Below are 19,403 nucleotides of genomic sequence, written 5' to 3'. Positions count from 1 at the left end.
GCCTCTTCACTGGAGGAGTGCTACAGAGATGAGGAAAAGCATGATGCTACCTGGGAAAAAACTGGGTCCGTGGAGGCTTGACAGGAGGCCAAGAGAGGTGCAGAGATGCTTGGAAACCAGGGTGGGGGAGATAAGTCCACTTCTCAGAAAGAAAGGGGAAAAAAAAAGTGCCCTGAATCTAGGAAAGCTGAGGCATAAGCTGGATCCATTTCCTTTGAATGTTTGAACTTGAAGCTCCTGTAAAGAGGAAAAAAAATGGATCAGAGGAGAATGAGGAACACAGTGAATTGAAGATACAGATCTATAAACCAAAGCCCTCCGGAACCAAATAGGTTTTTTTCACTGGAGTTGCTGCACTGTTGGTTTTTCTGTTTTCTCCTATGTGTGTGACCCAACCTAACAGCCTGGGAAAAGATGTAAAGCTGTGTGCTAGGAGTTCTCAAAAAGAGATTGGATGTCATTAGGTAAATGACAATGACAGAAGCAATAGAATCATGACTTAGAGAGAAGCTGGGATGGGGACTGAGGAAAGGCTGCAGTCCTGGAAGGCCCTCCAGGAGAGGGCAGGCGCTTTTGGAGCAGTGTTTGAGAACTTGGAAGGAGTGTACCTTGGTCTCTCAGGACTTCTCAAGAGGCACTGAATGAAATGCTTTTATTGCAGGTCCTCTTCTCGGTCGTCCACCTACTCTGGTTCAGGCTCCTCACGATCTCGTTCCAGATCGTCCTCTTACAGCTCTTACTCCAGCCGCTCTTCAAGACACAGCTCTTTCTCAGGCAGCAGGTCCAGGTAATGGGTTGGAAAGGAATCGGATCCTGTTTCCCAAACGTTTCCTCGTGGCTTCTTTTGGTGCTGCTTAAAAGCAAATAGCCAACTCCTGAAACAAGATCTTGGATCCGCTCCTGGGTGAGGGAAACGCGAGAGACTGTGAGGCAGCCTGCTGCTTCAGTTGTGGAATGAAGCAGATGTGTCAGCCACCCCCTCCTCTCCCCTGTGCTCCCACCCACGTGTATCCTGCTGCTGTGGCTGGGCTGTTTCCCATGCTTGTGGTAAGCAGGCAGTTGTAGGAGCCTGGCTGAGATGAACGTTTCCATCATTTGCATTTTATGATTGGAAGTTGTTGGCATCTCTTTCTTACTGCTGCACTGGGATTTGTATTTTAAAGAGGCAAATCGCAGTTCTTTAATAAAGCAGCCCATGCAGTTTTGTCTTGTGATAGTCCTGACACTTCAAAGTAACAATCCTGTGTCCCGTCCTAATTAAACACGGGCATGTTTATAGCTCTGCCACTTCCTTGCCCCTGCAGACAGTTGCCCAAATCTGGAATATGCATAGTGGGAGAACTGGCTCCCTAGATAGGCACCTCTTCAGAGCTGAAATTGCACCAAGCCTCAGAGTGAATTGTTTAGTTGATAGTAGAGCGTGGCTTCATTTGGAAGGGGGATTTCTCCTAGGAGAGTCTCCAGCCTCCAGCTCATACATCTTTCTAGCAGAGCAGGCTGACATTCCTCAGCCACCCCATTCCAGCCTCTGTTCCACGCGTGGCAATGCCAAGCATTCAGGACACTTAGATTAGCATTCCTCTCTCTGAAGGTGGGAGAGTGAGGAACACTGCAAATGAGTGCAGTAAAGGTTCTTCAGAAAGCAAGTCACCAAGGCATCTCAAGTACTAAGCTGCAAGGAGGGCACTTCCAGTCTTGCCAGTCAGGAGAATCACCCAGTGACAACATCTGGGGTGCTGGATGAGTGACAACATCTGGTCTTCTTCCTTTCCAGGTCACGGTCCTTCTCATCATCACCCTCTCCTTCCCCAACACCATCTCCACACAAGCCGCTCATGAAGGCTAAAGGGGACTTGTTACCACCTGCTGGTAAAGGGTAAGCCTTCGTAACCCTTTAAATGACACAGCACAGAAAAGCTTCCAAACAGCAGCCGAATTCCTGACCCGAGTCAGACCTTTCTGACCTTCTGGACAGATTAAGGAAGAAGTGGAAGATGCAAAGCTTCACTTGCATAGAGTTGCATTTTGCTTTGCATGGCTGATTAAATGGCAGCACTTTCACATCTTAAATTCAAGTTAAACTCTAGGAGTGTCCTTCACTATTGTATGTATGCATGGGGGTTGAAACGCATACATGATTTGCTATTTAAACACTGTGTGTGCAGAATGCTTACACAGGAGCTCTGCAAAAGCCCAATTCATTCATCTGCTGTAGTTTTGGTTAATGCTCGTCCTTAGAATAACAAAGTAGTCCAGACTCATCTGCTTTTAGCACTGGAGACAAATTGAAGAAGTGCTGTGGCTCTGGAGCTGTTTGTTGAGCAGGCTATGAATACGTGAATGCTGTTTCCGCATAGTTTTTTATACTGCTCTTTTGAATGTTTGAAGTTGCTGTTTCACAAACTGCTGTAACAGGCAGTAAGTTGCAGATAGTTGGAGGTGTCACAACAGCTCAGTGATGTCAGCACTGCTAAGGTCACCTGCAAACCAGTTACATCATGGGAATCCCCCTGCATCCTCCAGCATATGGGACAGTACCCTTTGCCACACTTGTTGTACCTCCTCGACCTGCTTTATTATTATTTGTTTTTTTCCTTCTCAAATCAGAAGGATCAACCCTTTAAGGACACATTCTCTGCCCGCTGCCACGTCTTTATACCTTTCCAGTATACATTGCAGTGCTGGTTTGGTAACACTTAACATCAGGCAGCAACCTGCACTAGCAGGGGGATTGGTTTGGCTGTGTAACATTGCATGCACTGGATCCCACGTTCTTCAGAGAATGAATTTAGATATTCTTAAACACGGAGGAATGAGGAGTCTCTGTTTCAGTATGCAGGCAGCTGCCTCCTCCCCAGTTAATAGCAGGTGTGACTGCACTGCTGGGGATGCTGAGCAGCATCTAGAGCAGAGGTTGGAATGCTCTGAGCAGTGCCAAAGTGATCCCCATCTCCCGCGCTGGATAAAGTGACAAAGTCCATGCACAGCAGTGTGAGATTTACCATCAAGTATTCTGCAGGGTAGAAAAGCATGGAGTCGACTGAGAGACAGCAGTGATTCTGCACTGTCTGCTTCACGAGTTGATTGGCAAGTAGAAAATATCTCCAGCATTCACTGCTGTACAGAGCAGCTCCTCTCTGAGGAGGTGACTTGATTGAGGCAACAGATCCCTTCCAGGGGGTCTCTGTTGTTTGAGAGCAGCTTGGTGAGACGAGTTTGCTTTCTGCAGATTGCACAGCACCGGTTATCAGTGCGTTTAGAAGGTGTCTGTGTTCTGTTCCTTGCGAGGTTGATCGTGAGTGTGACTTTATCTTACAGTGAGAAATCAGTGAAGAAACTAGCTGCCCTTCCCGTCCCTCAGCCGCTCGCTAAAATTACAGCAGCTGCACCAGAGCCAGCCAAACCAGGGGATAATAGGGAGGCAAGAAGGAAGGAACGTCAGACCAGAACTCCACCCAGGAGGTAAGAAAGCTGTGGGGTGGAGTGAGGTTTGATCTCCTGGAAGATAGAGCAAGTCCTGAGCTTGCCTCTAGAGTACCTGTTATGAGGGCTGCTCAGTGTTGAAGGAGAAATGTGTTTCCTGGGGTGGGAAGGAAATGGGAAGATAGAGCTGGTCCATCAGCATCCAGCAGTGCTGTGTCCTGAGCACAGCTCTCTTTTCTCCTCCTGCCATGTGTCTGAATCTCTCACTGGGGCTTCGTTCTGTCTGTCCTCTGATTGTTTTTGTTGTCTTCTGCTCTTCCCTTTGCATTTGAAATGAGAGAAGCTTCTGATAGCATTCAAACAGGGAGTGCTCATCTCTATGTAAATATTTTAATCGGGCCCAATCTACTCTGTATTTTAAAACGTTACAGAATGCATGCAGGTAGCACTGCCTGTTCTTGGAGAGACACTGAGTCAGCTGAACAGAGCTGAAGCTCTTTGAGCATCCTTCCTGCACTGTAAGTTTTGAATCCTGGTGCAATGCCTGTGTGCTCTGGCAGCGGAAGCTTGGTGGGCAGGAAGCAGAGTGCAGGCTGCTGTCCTGCAGTAAGACACATGATTTGTTCTGGATCAGGGGATGATGCTTTACAGCAGTGCGTTTTGGAGGAGGCCGTGCATCTGCTGTATGTGCAGGTTTTTGGAAGCATTCTCAATTCTTAATTTTGCATGGGATTACCTCTCCTGTTCCTCGCCAGTAGCTGCAGAGAAGGGCTGGAGCTGAGCAGTTTTTTTCCATAGGTGAAAATTGATCACCACCATTTCTTTTCCATAGAAACTTCTTCCATTCCAGTTTCTGTTTCACTAGTTGATCAGATTTTTCCCTTCTTCTTTATCCCAGTCTTGGTTTGTTGGCTTTTTTTCTTGCAAGTTCCTGCCCAAATCCCGCTGCCCTACGCTCTGACAGCTCTGTTTATGTCAGTGCTGGTGAGTTACTCAGAAAATGCATATGGTTATTTAGAGAGCCTGAAATACAATGTAGTCCCACTGTGTTCTGCAGTGAGCAGTTTTTCTTCATAGGAAGCATTTGCTCCTGGTGTCAGTATGGGATTAAGCAGCTTTAGCTCATCTGGCTCTGACTCGCATGGTTCAGTCCTGCATGAAATCTGTACCGTTCACAAAAGAGATGGAGGGAAAACAATGCGGAGAAGAGCATCCAAACCAATTCCCGTGGGCAAAGCACCATTCTTCCACACAGTACAGCAGAGCAGTGTGCCAGCACCGTGCTGCAGCTGCCCCTGCTCAGCATCCTGCAGCCCCTGTGGCCGGGTGCAGCGAGCTGAGCGCTGTTGCTGTGTTGCAGGCGGACCATCAGCGGCAGCATCAGCGGCAGCGCCAGCAGCTACAGCGGCTCCAGCTCCCGCTCCAGGTCTCTGTCCCGGTCCCTATCCAGATCTCATTCCAGATCATCGTCTGCCTCAGCCTCCCACTCCCCATCTGGATCCAGGAAATCCAGGTACGGCCTTGTGGCCCTCCATAGCAGCACATTCTAACTGTTTGTTGGTGTCCATGCTTTTCTACGACGAAGGCTCTCTCTAGGTTCCGGTATCAGCAGCTGCAGGCAAGTAGGATGTGTTCCTGCTTGTTCCTTCTTGTTGTGAACGTGTTCCTTCTCGTGGTGTTACAAATCCTGAGTCCTGAATCACGACAGAGGCCTCGTGGCTTCATCAAGGAAACAATTTGCCATGTGCCGAACTGTCCGTGTTCACCTAAACCATCACTAAAGCTGTTTCTCCAGGTCTTAGCTTAACATGTTGTCTTGCTGTGGGAAGAAAAAAACAAAACAAAACCAAAAACCAAACCACCCCACATCTTAATTTATTTACAAGGTAACAGTTTTGGTCTGTGGAGCTTTGCAATTCTAAACCTCCGTTCCCTCCAGTTACTGGATGTCCTTAGGGAAGATGCTGGGCCCAGCAGGAAGGTGGGTCAGAAAACACCTAAAAGGCCTCACTAATGATATTTTTGCTTTGCTGTGAAGTTGCACGACCAGTTCCCTTTGCATTTAGCCCCGAGTGACTAGTTCAGTGGCTGTTAGTCTGTGAGATCTGTAAACAGCTAACTCCCTCCAGTAAAAAGTCATCAGATCAATCTCTTTCAAGTCCTTCCTTTCAGCCCTCTTGCGTCTCTGGTACACAGGAATCCCTGGAACTTCAGAGGCAGCCTTGAAATGTGAAGCTTCCCAGTAAGGAAGTGCAGGCATACAGCTAGACCTGCCTAAAGCCAGTGGATAAAACAGGATTTGGCTCAGCCCAGCTTTAATTCGCATATCTGAGCTGTGTGAAACTCCCAGGTTCAATATCCGCGTTATTTTACGGAAATGCAGGCTTGTTTACAACGTGCCTGTTGCCTTCATCAGATCAGGCAGGGGTGATGCAAGAAGTTCAGAGAGCACTCAGCTGTGCACTGCCCTGCTGCACGAGGGCTTGAGAAGAGATGTGTGCAGAACTGCAGTGCAGGTGTTGCTTGTGTGGCACTGCACTGGTTGCTTTTGCAGGTGCGTAGACAAGGAGGAAACTTCTAGGAAATAGTCTGTAGCCAAGCCAAGTTTGCTGTCACACAAGCAAACAGGAGCTTTCCCAAAGATTGTGGCTCATCCAGTCGCTGTTGTGCCTTCAGCAAGCCCTTCTCCCAGGGCTCAGCTCTGGCTCTGGCATGGATACCCATGGGTAGCAACTTTGCAGCTTGTTGCAGGGCATGTCTGCGTTGTGGCTGCTGCAGGCTGTGTGGTTGTGCACAGCCCAGCTTTTGGTGAGTGAGCCTGACTCTTGCCTGCAGAACCTGCTGGAGAGGCTGCATAAATATTCATGGGGTTAGCATACAGCTGGTCCTGCCTGGCAGTGGCTGTGTGTGAGCCAGCTCCTGCCTGGCTGGGATTTGAGCACAGCTATGCTGGAGACTTGCCCCTGCAGGGGAGTCCACTTGTGCTTAGCCCTGTATAGCGTGTTCCCAAGTACAAAGTCTTTCTCAAGTAAGTAGGACTGTCTGACATTCGTGGTGTTGTGACTCCACGAGCAGATAGCCATCTTACAGGCTTCCTTCCCTGTCATTACCACTCCTGACAGTATGTGCATCCTCAGAGCAGGCAGCTGGGCTCTCCTGTACCCTGGGGAGATGTGGGCAGTAGGGCTCGAGGTGTTGAAAGCCTCCATGAATAAATGTGTACCAAGCAACAAAAACACTGCTGGGAAACCCTTGACAACCTGAGCTGCAGTGCTGACATGTACATGCTAGCACACACCCTGCTTTCACTTTTTGTTTACTGGAGTAACAGTGACCTGTTTAAGTTTGTTGCCTTAATCCTGTTTATAAATAAACAGTACTTTCCAGACTTCCATCTGACACATTCTAGATTTTCCTATTGCCAGCCCCCCAGGAGCTTTTGTCCTTTTGTTGGATGCTTCCTGCCCTGGGAGCTGACATCTCAGCCGCTCTGTTTTGGGGAATTAAAACAAAGACATCTGTCTCAGTGCTGCTTTCTCATCCCATTCCTGACTGCAGTGGGTTCTTGGCTCTTTGCAGGTCCCTGAGTGTGAGCAGCGTTTCTTCTGTCTCCAGTGCCTCCTCCAGCAGCAGCTCTGTGCGCAGCGCCGACTCAGAAGACATGTATGCAGACCTGGCCAGCCCTGTCTCCTCAGCCAGCTCTCGATCCCCAACCCCTGCACAGCAGAAGAAAGGTAGAGGTACCTGGTTTGCTTTTTTGTTTGTTTTTCTTCTCTAAGGGGCCCTGGGTAAAGAAAGGGAGAGGTGTGCAGACAGTTTGGTGATGCTCCAGGCCACTGGAAAATGGTTGAGCAGCTCGCAAGGGCTTGGGGTGGGCTAAGGGAGTCCAGAGGCTTCCCCAAGGATCATGGAGAAGGGAAGATGCAGAGCTTTCCTCCATGTAGCCGTGGCTCTAAAGCTGCTTTCTCGTGCCCTCGCGTTCTGCCTGATGTTCCCTCGCCTCATTTTGTTCCCTTTCACCTCTGCACCTCTGATGCCCAATCTTCTGGATGGATCCAGCATCGTGTTGCACGTCCCCTGTTCTTTTTTTGACAGCAGCAGAGGTAGCAGTGAGAGCTTTTTGTTCTTTGTCCTTACGTTAAGTGTTCCCCCTGTGGAAGTTATGGCTTCCTGGATCTTTTGAACTTGGGGCCACGTGCAGTGCTAACTGTGTGGGCATTTTCAGTCTGTGATGGAGCAGCATCCTCCCAAAGGGAGGGCAGGAGAAAGGAGCTGGTTACAAACCACTCCATCTGCACTTTGGTTTCAACAGGAAAGTCGAAAAAAGAAGATAGTGCTAAAGAGGAAAAACGGAAACGGGACGTGCCTGCTCAGCTGAAAGCAGCCAAGCCCACCCAGGGGGGCAAATCCCAGCAGCTCCTCCAGGCCCAGCAGCCTACGGCCCCCCAGGCCCAGCAAGGGGGCTTCAGTGCTCACAAAGAGATCAAACTGACGCTCTTGAATAAGGTGAGAGCAGGGGTGGCTGCGGTTCCTTGCGCTCAGGGGTCCGAGGGATGGGGACCAGCTGCAGGGCCACGGGCTGGAAAAGGGAGCTCTGGGGCCAGTGCTGTGAGGATGAGCTCAGCAGGTAGGTCTGCAGCTGGGATTGGCGAGGCTGCAGACAGAACCTGTCTGGCAGCACACACCCTGTGGTGGCTGGGGCTTGGGACCGTGTTGGCGGCTCCCCTGGGGCGCATTCCTGCTGCAGCTTCAAGGGCTGTTCCCTGCTTTCTCGAAGGCTGCAGATGCAGGTCCCACATGTGCTAGGGCCTTGCCCACTGAAGGCGTGCTGGCAGTGAGCTGTCCTCCTGCTGGCCTGCTCCAGAGCCGACTGCTGGCAAGTCATTAACTGAGTCAGGAGGTAAAAGTGGTGACTGCTGCATGCGGCAGCTGGAAGCACTGAGCCCCGTGCCCCAGTTGAGTGCCTTCAGCAGGGGAACTGTCTTGGATCATGTGAGAGTTTGGCCTCGTGGGGCTTTGTGCTGGAGCGGGGCGTTGGCTCCCATCACGTGGTTGGTTCCTGGTTTTGAAGTGTTCATGTGGTTATTTATTTTTTGTTTTGTCTGAATTCCCCATTGCCGTCTGAGGCTGCAGTTTTCCCTACTTCCCTGTGCTGTGACGTAGGGCATCTTTATCGAGTCTGTGAAGCATGCTCTGCAGGGAGGAGTGTGCAATTACACCTAACGACCGGCTGGCATCGGGTGCTGGAAGGCACAGCTGGTTGGCATTTGCTGTCCTTGGTGGCAGCGATGGTGGGGACTGGTATGCACAGAGTTTAATCACAGAGATGTGCTGGTGTTGGTGAGCCGGCGCGTGGCTGGCACCTGTCACAGGAAATCACCTGCTCACTTCCCTCCCTGCAGGGAAATGGCTGCTCAGTCCTGCTGTCTCAGTCCTGCTGTCTCTTTCATTCCATTTAGGCAGCTGACAAAGGAAGCAGGAAGAGATACGAGCCAGCAGACAAAGACAGGCCGACCTCTCCTCCTGCCAAACGGGCGAACCTGTCACCAGACAGAGGTGAGACACAGCCCTCAGAGGGGTTCCTCTGCTGCTAGAGGCAGCCCAGCTCAAGGGCCAGCATCCTCTGGGAGTCCCCTTGCTGCAGGGGTTAACTGCAGGCGTGTGCCCTCCCAAACCCTCAGATAACGTGGGCAGATTAGCTGTCCTGCTGCAACAACATGGTGGAGGTGAGATGCTGCGGTCTGCCTGTGAAGTCAGCGAGGTGAGGTCAGCCCTGGGCCTGGCTGTGCCTAGCTGTCTTGTGGTGTGCCTTGCCAGTGCCTGGCTCCACTGTGTCTGTGTAACTCCCTACGAGAAACCAAAGCAGCCCTTATTTCCCATCTCCACTGTAGGTACATGTCCATCTGTGCCACGAGGGCTGCCCATCCTCCTCTAACGGCGCTGCTTGTGGCTGCTGAGTTCTCAGGGTCTTCACCCTGTATTTCTGTGTATCGCAACGGGATCTCAGCCTCCTGATAGAGGTTCTGGCAGTGCTTGGAGAGGGAATGCAGGCTGCCAAGGCTCCAGGATGAGTGCAATACTCGGCTGCATCATCCATCCTGTGAAATGAGATGATTTCCCCACTCGTGTGTGACACAATCTGATCTGCCCTGCGTGTTTAGAAAGACACAGGCTTTCCAAGTGTCCTCCTGTGTCTGAGTCCTCAGCAGCACTATTAGCATCTTGGAAAACCCAGCTCATATGCTGCATTGAGAGGGGACTGCATGCAAAGAACAAGAGGGGAGTGGATGGCCAGAGATGCCTGGTTTTGACGTAGCGAACCAGTGCTGACACGTGATGTTGTTTTCCCTGTTGTCTCAGCTGTAGGTGTATCTTGTTGACTCTGGGTGCTAGCCAGAAAAAAATTTCTGTGCTAATAACCTGATTGCATTCAACTACTGCAGTGTGGAAGGGACTCGGTGAGGCTGAAGTTCACTGGGATGTAGTTCACAGGTGCTGGGCTGCAGACAGGTGAATGATCTAGTAAACTGTGCTGATTTTATAGTTCTAGACATAGTTGTGCACTTAATTTGCTCTCTAAACATGATACAATACATGATAACATTTTTTAGACCGGGACTGTAGCCCTGACTGAGCGTGAGTGCAGCTTGTGCAGAAGTATTGTGGCACAGAGAGGATGAGGGCACCCTGAGCATCACATCCCTCTTTCTGTAACTTTGCTGTGGCCAAACCTGCACCACCCTCAGCCTGGGCTTCTCGTGCAGCTCACACACCCTGTTAGCTGTGGCTGATGCAGAGCCAGCATCGGTGCCTGCATGCCCGTTGTACAAACTGGATGATCTGCCTGGGGATAATGGAGCACCGGTTTGGTGCATTGGGGTGCAGCTGCCCCACAGGTTTGCAAGCAGAGCTCAGTGACAAGCAAGAACATCTCACCTTTCATTTTCCTGGTAGGCTCTCGCGACAGGAAGGCGACTGGGAGAGCTTCATCACCCAAACAGGAGCGGCAGAGGGGCCAGAACCCAAAACCATCTCCTGCACAGGCAGACAGGTGAGTGCCTGCTTGTGCTCAGAGGTCTCTGGGGACAAGGCTGGGGGCAGAAGAGCCAAAGCCAGGGCTTGTGGCGGGAGGCCTCATCTCCCTGAAGGCACAGCCCTGCAGAGAAGACCCTGTGCTCTCCTCAAGCCTTTCCCAGGTGAGGTGAGGCTCGCACAGGGAAGGTGGGCATTCCTGGTGTCTTGCCTGAGAAGCTCTTGTGCTCCTTCACATTTCTCCAGCGGTTCCTCCTCTTGGGGCAGCTCTGAGGCTCTCTGACTGTAGCAGTTTCCAGTTGTTGCTATGGAGGCACAGAGAGAGGAAGGACGCAGAGCTCTTGGGCAGGAGCCAGAGGTTGCTCAGGGGTTCATGCAGAAGCTGCCACTAAGCTGTTCCGGCTCAGAAACAAGCAGGAGCCCGGGGGGTTTCTTGAGGTCAGTTCCGTCAAGAGGAGCCAACTGGGTTAGATGCGAGCTCAGTCGTGCCTCTGCTTCATTGTGAGAAAGAAACTGCAGCCCCTTCCTGCTTCTGCTGAACTCCTCTGTGGGTGCCCAGTTTCCTTTCTTCTTAGCTTGGCCTGCTGGAGAGGTTAGATCCGGGCCCTGGGGCGAGCAGGTGGGTGATAGCTGGTGCCATTCCATCCCCTCTGGTGATGTGGCCAGCTCATGTCCATGTCTTGGCAAGGCATCTGCCTCTGCAGAACTGGATGTGCAGCTGCAGGGGCCTGGGGCTGTGCTGCACACTGAGCCCTTTGGCTAAAGGGCTGTGGAGTGGCACACCTAAAGCTTCCTCGGTCCTCCTCACCCAGAGCCAGACTGCACTGCCTTGCATTTCCCTGGTGTCATATCAGGGATCTCCATGGACAAGCGCCCCTGGCCAGTGGGCCTCCTGTCATCCCTTCTGCCCAGCCTGGGGCAGGAGCGAGCCTCAACTTCTGTGTGTCAGAGTCTTCCCAAGCCAAAATCTAGCCCCAGCTACCACGACCCTATTCTGAGCCAGGAGAAGAGGTCCCATTTTCTTGTGTGGAAGAGGAACCTCAGCCTTTACTGTCTTGTGGTGTTTGCAGCATCCTTGCTGATGCTCCCTCTGCTGCTGTTTGTGTTGGCACCGTAGTGTGCTGGGTTTGGCACGCCGTGTTCCCAGCCGTGGGCTGGTTAAGGAGCAGTGGATTCCCAGAGTTGGGAGGTCGGTGGCTACTCACAAGTCTTTGAGGCTGTTTGGGTTAGAACAGAAAGGAGAGTGACATGGGGTGTGAGGAGGGACCCCCGCAGTGCCAGATCTGCACCACAGGGACGCAATGGAGACCACAACAGCTGCCACGCCATCAGCACAGCCCTATGGGGCTGTGGCACCGAGCTGACCTCTCAGGCTCCCTCTCTTCCAGCTGCTTTGCTAAACCAAGGCCTCATCTCCACCCAGGGTGGGCTTTGTTTCCATCAGCCCCCAGCTCACCTCTCTGTCCCTTCTCTCCTGCAGGAAGCGCCAGCTCTCGCCGCAGTCCAAGAGCTCCAGCAAAGTAACGAGCATCCCAGGCAAAGCAACAGAGCCCGGCCCTGCAGGTGCCAAGGGGGGCAAATCCAGCACGCTGTCACGGCGTGAGGAGCTCCTCAAACAGCTCAAAGCAGTGGAAGATGCCATCGCTCGCAAGCGAGCCAAAATCCCTGGGAAAGTATAATGCTGCCCTGCAGTGACTGTTCACGTTTTTATAAATAGCAGCAAAGCGGCCACTTTTGGGATTTTGCAGTTCTGTCTTTGATTTTTTTTTTGGCTGCGGTTCTTTAAAAAAAGAAAAAAAGAAAAAGAAAAAAAAGAGAAAAAAAAGAAAAGAGAAACAAACACACACAAAATAAAGAAATAAAGATGGATGTTGGTCAGCGCTGTGACGCCCTGTGGCTCCCTGTGGGGCCCGGCAGCCCGTGCTGGCGCCAGGATGGGGGTCACCCACCCCCCCCCCCCCTTCCCTCCCTTCTTTTATTTTCCATGTAAATTATGCACAGAGGACTCCAGCCCCGTGGGATGCTCTCACTGCTTCCCCCTCTTCCTCTCTCTACCCTCTCCTCTTTGCTAAGCCTCCAGTTGTATCCTAGTTAGCCCTGCTGTGTGTTGAGTGTCATCAGCCATGCAGTTCTCTATACTGTGTAACGAGAGAGCCGAAATCTGCTGTGAACTACTGGCGACATCCTGCCCCCCTCCCCCCCACCAGGAACAAAAATATATATATATTCTTGACTCTAAAAGTCCCCATTGGGAAAGCGACCTGTCTTTTATTTGAAGCCTCGGCTGCTTTGAGTTGAGCGGAAAGGAGCCCCGAAGGCCTTTTGTGGGATGTCTGTTCTCCTTTTCTCCTATTGGGTTTGGTTGGTTGGTTTTTTGTTTTTTTTTTCCTTTTTTTTTTTTTTTTTTTTTTTTTTTTTTTGAGGGATCTTCCCATGAAATAAAGTATTTTGATAACCAGTTCCTCCTCTCTCTGTCACCTCGGCCATCCCCTGCTGTTTAGCCCCCTATAAGCAGCCCTATGGGGCTGGGGGGGGGGGTTGGTTGACACCCCCCCATTACCCGAGCCCCTTTACCCCCCAAAAGCTCCCACCTCAGCCCTTTCCAAGGTTGCCCAATTCGGGATTTCTGCTCCAGGTTCACAGCAGCCCCGGAACGTGACGGTGATATCACCGCTCAGCTTGCGCAACGGAGCGGCGCACTGACAGCTCCGGGGATCGTCCCGTCCTCGGCACGGCAGCTTGGCTTCCCTAAGGGGGTCAGCGTGCCGGTGGGCTTCACCCGGCGACCCCATCCGTATTCCCAGCCACCATCACCCCGGCTTCTTTAGTCTGTGACCCCAAAAACCCCACGGCCGTCCTACCGAAGCCCTATTTGCCCGTTTCCCCCTCCCGGCACACGCACAGCGGGCCGAGGCCGGCTGCTTTCCCAGCTCCCCTCCTCGCAGGGCTGGGACACGCCGGGAGAAGGAAGTGCCGCGGCTGTTGGGAGGAGGAAGGCAGCCCGAGCTGGAGTTTCCAGGTGTGTGTACATCACCTGCACTAACCCTATATAAAGGCGGGGACGGCGGCGGCGCTGCCACTCGGGGCCGCGGCAGGTTGCAGCTCCGAGCAGCCCGACGACGTCCTGCAGCCCATGGTAACGCTGGGGGGCAGCCGGGGGGGAGGAGGGGGGAGGAGGGAGGGAGTGTGAACGGGGTGGTGCGTGCATGGCAGGAGCTGTGTGCACAGTGCTGCGGCTGGGGGGGGGGTTGTGTGTGTGTGGGGGGGAGGGTATGGATAGATTGGGGGGGGTGAGATGTGTGGGTATAGAGGTGTGTGTGTGCAGTGTGCTGTGGGTGTGTGGGTAGGGATGTGTGTGCATAGGGCTGTGCATAGGGGTGTGGGTATGGGGGTGTTGTGGGTGCATACGTGTGTGTGTATGGGGTGTGTGTGTGTAGGGATGTGCTCTGTGTGCTGTGTATATGGTGTGTGTGTGTGTATGGATGTGCTCTGTGTATGGTGTGTGTGTGTATGGATGTGCTCTGTGTGCTTACATGTGTGTGTAAGGGGTGTGTGTGTGTACAGGTGTGTGTGTATGGATGTGCTCTGTGTGCTGTGTGTGTATGGCATGTGTGTGTATAGATGTGTTCTGTGTGCATACATGTGTGTGTATGGTGTGTGTGTGTATAGCTGTGTGCTGTATGGTGTAGAGATGTGTGTATAGATGAGTTCTGTGTGCTGAGATGTGTGTACATGGATGTTCTCTGTGTGACTAGATGTGTGTGATTGGTGTGTGCGTATGTATAGTTGTGTTCTGTGTGCTGAGATGTGTATGTATGGTGTGTGTGCATAGATGTGCTCTGTGAGCTGAGATGTGTGTATGGTGTGTGTGTATATAGATGTGTGTGTGTGTATGGATGTGCTCTGTGTGCTGGATGGTGTAGAGATGTGTGTATAGATGAGTTCTGCTGAGATGTGTGTATATGGATGTTCTCTGTGTGTATAGATGTGTGTGTATGGTGTGTGTGTGTATAGATGTGTGAGGTGTGTGTATAGAGAGGTGTGTGTGCAGCTGTGTTTGTGTGTGTGTGGGTATGGATGTGTGTGTATGGATGTGTTCTGTGTGCATACATGTGTGTGTATGGGGTGTGTGTACAGGGGTGTGTGCATGGTGTGTGTGTGTATAGATGTGTTCTGTGTACTTAGATGTGTGTGTATAGATGTGCTCTGTGTGTATAGATGTGCGTGGATGGTGTGTGTGTGTGTATAGATGTGTGTGTATAGATGTGTTCTGTGTGCTGTGTGTGTATGGTGTGTGTGTGTATAGATGTGTGAGGTGTATGTATAGAGAGGTGTGTGTGCAGCTGTGTTTGTGTGTGGGGGGGTATGGATGTGTGTGTATAGACGGGTGTGTGCATAGATGTGGTGTACAGATGTGCTCTGTGTGCATACATGTGTGTGCATTGGGTGACTGTCTAGATGTTAGATCTGTGTGTATAGAGATGTGTGATGTGCGTGCATAGGTGTGTTCTGTGTGCTTAGGTATGTGTTTATGGTGTATGTATGGGTGTGTTAGATTGTGTATAGAGATGTGTGATGTGTGTGTATAGATGTGTGTGTACAGATGTGTTCTGTGTGCATACGTGTGTGCGTATAGATGTGTTCAATGTGTGTGCACAGAGATGTGTGGTGTGTGTATAGGTGTGTGTATATAGATGTGTTCTGTGTGCTTAGATGTGTGTGTATAGATGTGTTCTGTGTGCTTAGATGTGTGTGTGTATGGGTGTGTTAGATGTGTGTGTGTATAGAGACGTGTGATGTGTCTGTACAGATGTGCTCTGTGTGCACAGGTGTGTTTGTGTATATTGTGTGTGTGTACAGATGTGTGTGTACAGAGATGTGTGTATAGAGGTGTGTATGGATGTGCTGTATATGGGTGTGTGTGCATAGATGTGTGTCTAGATGTGTTCTATCTGTGTGCATACGTGTGTGTGTGCATAGAGATGTGTACAGATGTGTGTGTATAGAGATGTGTGGTGTGCGTGTATAGATGTGTGTGCACAGATGTGTGTTTGTGTATGGTGTGTGTGTATAGAGGTGTGTGTATGGATGTGCTGTATATGGGTATGGATGTATATGTAATGTGTGTGCACAGATGTGTGTATAGATGTGTGAGATGTGTGTGTATAGAGATCTGTGTGTGTGTATGGTGTGTGGGTATGGATGTGTGTTGTATAGACAGGGGTGTGTGCACAGATGTGTTCTGTGTGCTGAGGTGTGTGTATGGTGTGTGTGTATGGATGTGTGTGTGTGTATGGGTGTGTTAGATGTGTGTGTATGGATGTGTGTGTGTGTACGGGTGTGTTAGATGTGTGTGTATGGATGTGTGACATGTGTGTATAGATGTGCTCTGTGTGCACAGATGCATGTTTGTGTATGGTGTGCATGTATAGATGTGTCAGATGTGTGTGTGTGCATAGATGTGTGTATAGCTGTGTTAGATGTGTGTGCATACATGTGTGTGCATGGTCTGTGTGTGTACAGATATGTTAGATGTGTGTGTATAGAAGTGTGTGTGTATGGATGTGCTGTATATGGTTGTGTGTGCATAGATGTGTGTGTCTAGATGTGTTCTATCTGTGTGCATACGTGTGTGTGTATGGTGTGTGTGTGTACAGATGTGTCAGATGTGTGTGTATAGAGGTGTGTGTGCATAGATATGTGTCTAGATGTGTTCTGTGTGCATACGTGTGTGTATGGTGTGTGTATAGAGGTGTGTGTGTGTGTGTGTGTATAGATGTGCTCTGTGTGGGTATAGATGTGCTAGATATGGGTGTGTGTGTGCACAGATGTGTGTTTGTGGATGGGTGTGTAACATGTGTGCATAGGGGCGTGTGTACAGGGGTGTTATGTTTGTGTATATGGAGATGTGCATGCATGGATGCACTGTATGGGTGTGTGGTGTGTGTGTATAGACGTGTTCTATCTGCCTCTGCATGTGCACAGATGTGTGTTTGTGTGTGAAAGTGTTAAATATACGTGTGTGTTTGTGGAAGGGTGTTAAACGTGTGTGTGTATAGATGTGTGTGCTATGGATGTGTGTACATAGAGGTTGTGTGCATAGCTGTGCTGTATGCGTGTGTATGGATGTGTGGGGGGTGTGCATAGATGTGTTCCACCTGTGTGTGCTATGGATGTGTTAAATGTGTGTACATGTGTGTGTGCATAGAGGGGTGTGCTTACAGATGTGTTATATATGTGTGTATGTGTTAAATGGGCACGTATGTGTCATGTGCACAAGTGTTACGTGTGTGCATGTGGCCTGTGTGTGTATATCTGTGTGTATATGTGCATATCTGTGTGTACATGTGCTTATCTGTGTGCATGTGTGTATAAGTGTTACATGCGTGCATATGGACATATGTGTGTGTGTGGGGGGGTACTTGTTACATACATTTGTATACAGTGCATATGTTCTATCTGTATGTGTTTCATATCCATTACATCTACACATATGTTATACACGTGCACCAAAGCATTATGCATGTGTCGTGCATGTGCAGTTTGTGTGTAAACGGGTCGTAAGCCTGCATACGTGCTGTAAGCGTGTATGATGTGCACGTTACATGTGTGCAAATATAAGTGCATGCATGATGTGTGTCTGTTACACCTTCCTGCATCCACGTGCACACAGATGTGCTTGCCACATGCCATGCACAGATGTATCAGAGCTACGTTGTGTGTTACATGCGTGTGCACACACGCTAGCTGTGCATCGATGCTGTAACGCACACAGCTGATCCCCTGCCCCCCACACAGGGCTGGCTGGGAGCGCTGGCGCTGCTGAGCGCCGTGGTGCTGTGCTGCTGCCTGCGCCGTCCTGCCGTCCCCACGCATCACCACCCCCACGTGCGCTGCTACGGCATGGCAGAGCTGCGGGATGGAGAGGCCCCTGCACACCTCCTGGGCCGCAGCCTGCGCTGGGAGCAGCACGTGCCGGTGCAGTTGGTGCCCCAGATCGAGGCCGCCCAACGGCGACGGAGACGCAGAGAGCATTCCTGCCCCACGCTGCAGCTCCGTGCAGGGCTGCACAGTGAGCCCCATGAGAGATCCATCTCACCGTGGCGGGTACCGGTGGGTGTGGGGGATGGAGGGGGATGGAGGGGGATGGAGGGGGGTGGAGGGGGGTGGAGGGGGGTGGAGGGGGGTGGAGGGGGGTGGAGGGGGGTGGAGGGGGGTGGAGGGGGGTGGAGGGGGGTGGAGGGGGGTGGAGGGGGGTGGGTACAGCAGGATGAAGAAAGATGGGCACCGTGGGATGGAGAGGGATGGGGAGGGATGGGTACAGTGGGATGAAGAAGGATGGGCACCGTGGGATGGAGAGGGATGGGCACAGAGGGGTACAGCAGAATGGATAGGGATGGGCACAGAGGGATGGAGAGGGATGGACACAGTGGGATGGATGCAGTGGGATGAAGAAGGATGAGCACCGTGGAATGGAGGGGGATGAACACATTGGGATGGAGAGGGCTGGATGCAATGGGATTGAGAGGGAGGGACACAGCAGGATGGAGAGAGATGGATGCAATGGGATGGAGAGGGATGGGCACAGCAGGATGGACAGAGTGGAATGGAGCAGGATGGACACAGCGGGATGAACACAGAGATGGAGAGAGATGAATAAGGATGAACACAGTAAGATGCAGCAGGATGGACAGGAACGAGCACTGGGGTGGAATGGGATGGAAATAACGGGTTGGATAGCAATGGGCACAGCGGTATGGAGTGGGATGGATGCAGAGGGGCAGAGCAGGTAGTATACAGCGGGATGGAGAGAGTTAGACACAGGGGGATGGAGAAGGACGGAGAGGGATGGACACAGAGGGGCAGCTGCTCACCACCTTGCCCTTCTTGCAGCATCGATGAGGACGAGGACCGCTACCCCCGCAAGCTGGCCTTCGCCGAGTGCCTGTGCACCGGCTGCGTGGATGTGAAGACAGGGAGGGAGACGACGGCGCTCAACTCGGTGCTCATCCACCAGACCATGATGGTGCTGCGCCGCAAGCCCTGCCCGCGTCCCTCCAGCCCCGGCCTCATCACCTTTGAGGTGGATTACATCCGTGTGCCAGTGGGCTGCACCTGCGTCCTGCCCCGCACCGGGCGCTGAGCCCGCTCCCTCGGAGCACCCCCGACCCCGTGACCGTGTCACCCTCCTCGTGCTTGTTTTAGAGCACTCGTTCCTCCCACCCCGTCCTCCTCCTCGACCCCATCACCATTTATTTATGAGTTATTTATGATGCCCGCTGGGGGATTTATTTTTGTAACCCCGTATTTATTGCTCACCCTCCCCTAAGCCTCCCCATAAGGCAGCAGCCCTGGGCTCAGCCTCAGCCCGTACCTGCAGCCCTCCCCGGGTGCTTCCCAGTTATTTATTCCCCCTCAGTGCTATTTATTGAGACCTCCGTGTGCTATTTAACGCCGGCAGCGTGCAGCCTGAAAATAAAAGCCTGACTCCCAATGTGCCACGCTGGGATAACTGGGAGGGCAAGGAGCAGAGGTGCACGGGTCCCCCAGTTGTGCCCCATGGATGCTGGAGGGGAGGTGCCAAAGATGCAGGGAGGAAGGTGCTTTGGGTAACCCCCAATGGATGCTGGGGGGCATCTGCCATCCCCAAAGCACACCCAGGAGAAGGGGGAAGCAATGGGGAGAACAGGAGGACAACCCCACACAAGCACCCCATCACCACCCACTCCTTTCCCACAGCTCTGCCCTGGGCACTCACATCCCATGGGCTCAGCGCCACCTACAGGGGTTGTCCCACGTATCTTCAGAGCACCCATGGGTGCTGGGGGGGGAGTGAGGGGGTAAGGGGCTGGGTGTCACCTCTGGGGACCACGTGTCCTCAAGCCTTTCCCCACTCCAGGTTTGTCCCATCGGTGGGATCACTAAAGATTTGGGCATCGAGCTCCCAC

General features: G+C 51.9%; 2 protein-coding genes across 7 annotated transcripts in view; both read left to right on the top strand.

Annotated features, from left to right (window-relative positions):
* Nucleotides 1-12,837, top strand: part of ZC3H18 (zinc finger CCCH-type containing 18) — a 40,206-nt gene extending 27,369 nt beyond the window's left edge. For 5 of the 6 annotated variants that reach the window (XM_048958621.1, XM_048958618.1, XM_048958617.1 and 2 more), the window contains 9 exons: nucleotides 662-787; nucleotides 1,775-1,876; nucleotides 3,319-3,462; nucleotides 4,784-4,936; nucleotides 7,003-7,163; nucleotides 7,736-7,929; nucleotides 8,883-8,979; nucleotides 10,378-10,474; nucleotides 11,936-12,837. In XM_048958621.1, coding sequence (XP_048814578.1) covers nucleotides 662-787; nucleotides 1,775-1,876; nucleotides 3,319-3,462; nucleotides 4,784-4,936; nucleotides 7,003-7,163; nucleotides 7,736-7,929; nucleotides 8,883-8,979; nucleotides 10,378-10,474; nucleotides 11,936-12,134 — 1,273 coding nt within the window. In that variant the 3' untranslated portion in view covers nucleotides 12,135-12,837. The remainder of the gene's footprint in view (nucleotides 1-661; nucleotides 788-1,774; nucleotides 1,877-3,318; nucleotides 3,463-4,783; nucleotides 4,937-7,002; nucleotides 7,164-7,735; nucleotides 7,930-8,882; nucleotides 8,980-10,377; nucleotides 10,475-11,935) is intronic. The other variant, XM_048958622.1, reaches the window with a different exon arrangement.
* Nucleotides 12,838-15,560: 2,723 nt separating this feature from the next.
* On the top strand, nucleotides 15,561-19,358 carry IL17C (interleukin 17C). Its single transcript, XM_048959044.1, has 3 exons — nucleotides 15,561-15,572; nucleotides 17,254-17,566; nucleotides 18,348-19,358. Exons 1-3 carry the CDS (start codon nucleotides 15,561-15,563, stop codon nucleotides 18,596-18,598), a joined length of 576 nt encoding a protein of 191 aa, XP_048815001.1. The 3' UTR covers nucleotides 18,599-19,358.
* The last annotated feature ends 45 nt before the right edge of the window (nucleotides 19,359-19,403 follow it).

Source organism: Lagopus muta, chromosome 12 (assembly GCF_023343835.1).
Source record: "Lagopus muta isolate bLagMut1 chromosome 12, bLagMut1 primary, whole genome shotgun sequence".
Lineage (NCBI taxonomy): Eukaryota > Metazoa > Chordata > Aves > Galliformes > Phasianidae > Lagopus > Lagopus muta.
The sequence above is the reverse complement of the archived record's forward strand: the minus strand, read 5'-3'. Positions and strand labels throughout refer to the sequence as shown.